Raw genomic sequence first — 3031 nt, 5'->3', positions numbered from 1 at the left:
CTTTGCATTTCTATGTACTCTCAGCCTTTACTACTTTTGATAGTAGTTTCTTCGGATAGAATAGTTTTAGTCCTTTGGGGTATGCTAGTGCTAACAGATAAGTCTCTCACTCTTCCTTCCATGGATGCAGTTTTACTTAGCTATTCTTTACTCAGTCACCCCCAAACCATTTTAAGTCAGAGCACTAAAGTTGAGAGTAGGAGACCACATTTTGGGGGGTGGGGTTCAGACTTCATTTTAGAAAAACCTGACCTAAGTTTAAACTCAAGTAAACTAACAGGCTTGTACCTAGCTCCATTTTCCAGGTAACCACCCAACAAGACCTGAGTCTCCAGGTTATTTCCCCAACAGATCTGCACACCCAGATTATAAGACCGCCCCTGCCTAACTACCACCAATTAGGAGGAAAGCAGAAGTTAAGTTTATGGTTTGGCTCCCAACACCAACTAATTATGCTAAAGGCCACAGTAGCCCCCAATTCGGTGTTTGCCAGACACTCGCCATTCACTTGTCATTTCCTATAAAACCTTGTCCCGATGAGTGGTCAGGGCTTTTTCTCCTTGGGAACCATCCTGTGGGACACTGGTGAGTGCGGCCGGAGCTCGTTTGTAAATAAAGACCCTCCTGTGATTATTTCGGATCAGCTCCTGATTGGTATTTTGGATTCATGAAGATTTTCTTTATTACTACAAGAGCAAATTCTCTCTCTACATAAGCACTCACAGAATAGCTTCCAGGAAACTGTCAACCAAGCCAATGTCCCGATACAAAATGTAAACACATTTAGTTTACATCAAAGTCTCATTAAAAGACTATTATTACTCCCGTCTCCACAAAGTAGGAAACTACGCCACAGAAATGCGACATGCCTTGCCCTACCACATATAGCCAGTGAGTGAAGGGGCCCACAACCTCCACTAAGTATAAGATCCATCCATATTCTTCCTGTTGACAGTTTTACTACGTCCTTCCAAGAAGGACAAAATGAATGGAGGACACCATTACTGCATGGAACACACAGGAAATATTTTATTAACTTCCAAATGATGAAAGGGCAGAGTAAGAAATTTCAATAGAAATCCATGATTCTCCGCAGAGAGCCCACCCTGGCGTTCATGGCACCCCAGTCGTGGTAGCGCCTGTACTCCCCGGGCCTCAGCAGGTACTGCCGCCCGCGGTAGTTGGGCATCTCGTAGAGGACCCAGTAGCCCTCCATCACGTGGAAGGAGTGGAAGTCACTGAAGTGGAAGCGGTCCTGCAGGTGGGAGCAGTCGTCTGTGATCTCCACCATCTGGCCTCTGTAGTCCTCTCGCTCGTAGATCCTGATCCTGTGGGAGCTGGACTGTGGGTCCGGGGAACAGCAGACAAGGGGACGTCAGAAACCCTGACCCGAGTTTGCCAGTCCGGCACGCGCTGCCTGGGAGAGGGGTGGTCCCTATCTTTCCTATGCCGGAGGTCACAAAATTTAAAAAGTTAAATAACGGCTGTCAATGTCGCGTAAGTCACAAATTGGTGAAAATTTGCAAAAGTTCGAGTCACACAACCTCTCTGTCTCTCCCTTCTTTTTCTTTCAGGCCCTGTTTTCAAACCTGGAGCTCAAGATCTCCTTAAGAGTTAGGTGTAAAGGGAGTTGTGGTGCATGCCTGTGGCTTCAACCCCTAGAAGGCAGGGGCAAGAGAATGTCAAGTGTCAAAGTTGGGGGCCAGACTGCAATACATAGGCAGTTTGGGGCTAGCCTTGGGTGCAACCTGAAAATCCACATAAACAACAGCAACAAAATGTAAATAAAGGAACTAAGGAGTCGAGGTCAACTCTCAGCACTAATGGGTTCCAGCCAATCAAATCTATAAAACTGAAAAGTCAAATGTGCAGATCAGGAGAGTAAAATGTTTACAGCAAAGGAAGTTCAAGCTCCCTGTCCTGCCTACTCTGTTATCTTGACCCCCTTGCTTCCTGCCTTTTCCCAGCAGGCTGTCCCAGGGTCCTCTTCCCCACCGGAAGTTCTCTGTGGGAAGGATTCTCCTATGCAATGCAGTTTGAGGAAGGAACAGCTTCCGGTAACATTCCATCCTTCATGCCTCCAAAGTATTTTAACTTCCCAAAGGACGTGTGTATGCAGCCAAGATTCGATCTTCAAGAAGGCTGGCACACCTGGACTCAGCGAAAGCTAAACAATGGCCGTCATTGCCTCGTAAGTCACAGACTGGTGGAAATCCTGCGAAATTATGAGTCACCCAACCTATCTATCCCTTCTTTTTCTTTCAAGCCAGTGGGCCCTAGGAAGAGACTCACGTGGGGGATGAGGCGGCAGGAGCGGATGGAGTCACTGAAGCCCATCCACTGCTGGTAGTCAGGGTAGTCCCCGCGACGCAGGAAGTACTGGCAGCCCGAGAAGTTGGGCTGCTCATAGAGCATCCAGCAGCCACTGTCCACGCGCACAGAGTTGCAGCGGCTGAAGTAGGGCTGCAGGTTGGAGTGGTCGCTGCTGCACTCATAGTGGCGGCCTTGGAAGCCGCGGTCCTCATAGAAGGTGATCTGTAAGGCAAGGCAGGGGTCAGAGGCCTCATGTGGCCTGGACCCCAGGGCAGGTCCCTTCCCTGACTGAGGATGCCCTGGGCTCACCTTCCCCATGGCTGGTGCTGGCAGTTCGAATGGGATGGTGCTGTTGGGTGTGTGGGGCTGGGAGCAGGGTCTATATAGCAGGAGGTCTGCTGCGTTGGCAGGAACAGCACAAAAGGGGCCCGCGGTGGGACAGGGCACTTTTTCTCTCCCTTTTCTATATAATGACTGTGGGGGAGGTGCGGGTTATTGTATGTTTTCCCTTAGACTCTCCAGAGCTTTCGAATGCATGACGAATCACTGACCTGGTTAAAAGGGTCACTTGATGCTGCCCCAGCCTTTAAATGATGCCTATCTGGGAAATTGAAATGGAGTAAAGATGCTTAACTAGTTAACCATTGTAGTTAAATGGTTTATAATTCTCAAACTAAGAGAATTTGAATATCACTTGATGATAATGTTGGGATCTGCC

The 3031-nt window shown here is 48.5% G+C and overlaps 1 protein-coding gene across 1 annotated transcript; it reads right to left on the bottom strand.

Annotated features, from left to right (window-relative positions):
- Nucleotides 1–1069: 1069 nt before the first annotated feature.
- Nucleotides 1070–2415, bottom strand: LOC308432836 (gamma-crystallin E; the record flags this gene model as incomplete). Its single annotated transcript, XM_080932668.1, has 2 exons — nt 1070–1342; nt 2293–2415. The coding sequence occupies 2 exons, from the start codon at nt 2413–2415 to the stop codon at nt 1070–1072; spliced, it is 396 nt and encodes a 131-aa protein (XP_080788794.1).
- Between the last annotated feature and the right edge of the window lie 616 nt (nt 2416–3031).

The sequence above is a fragment of the Micromys minutus genome (genome assembly GCF_963924665.1).
Source record: "Micromys minutus genome assembly, chromosome: 19".
Taxonomy (NCBI): domain Eukaryota; kingdom Metazoa; phylum Chordata; class Mammalia; order Rodentia; family Muridae; genus Micromys; species Micromys minutus.
Note: the sequence above shows the minus strand (reverse complement) of the source record. Positions and strands in the feature narration are given on the sequence as shown.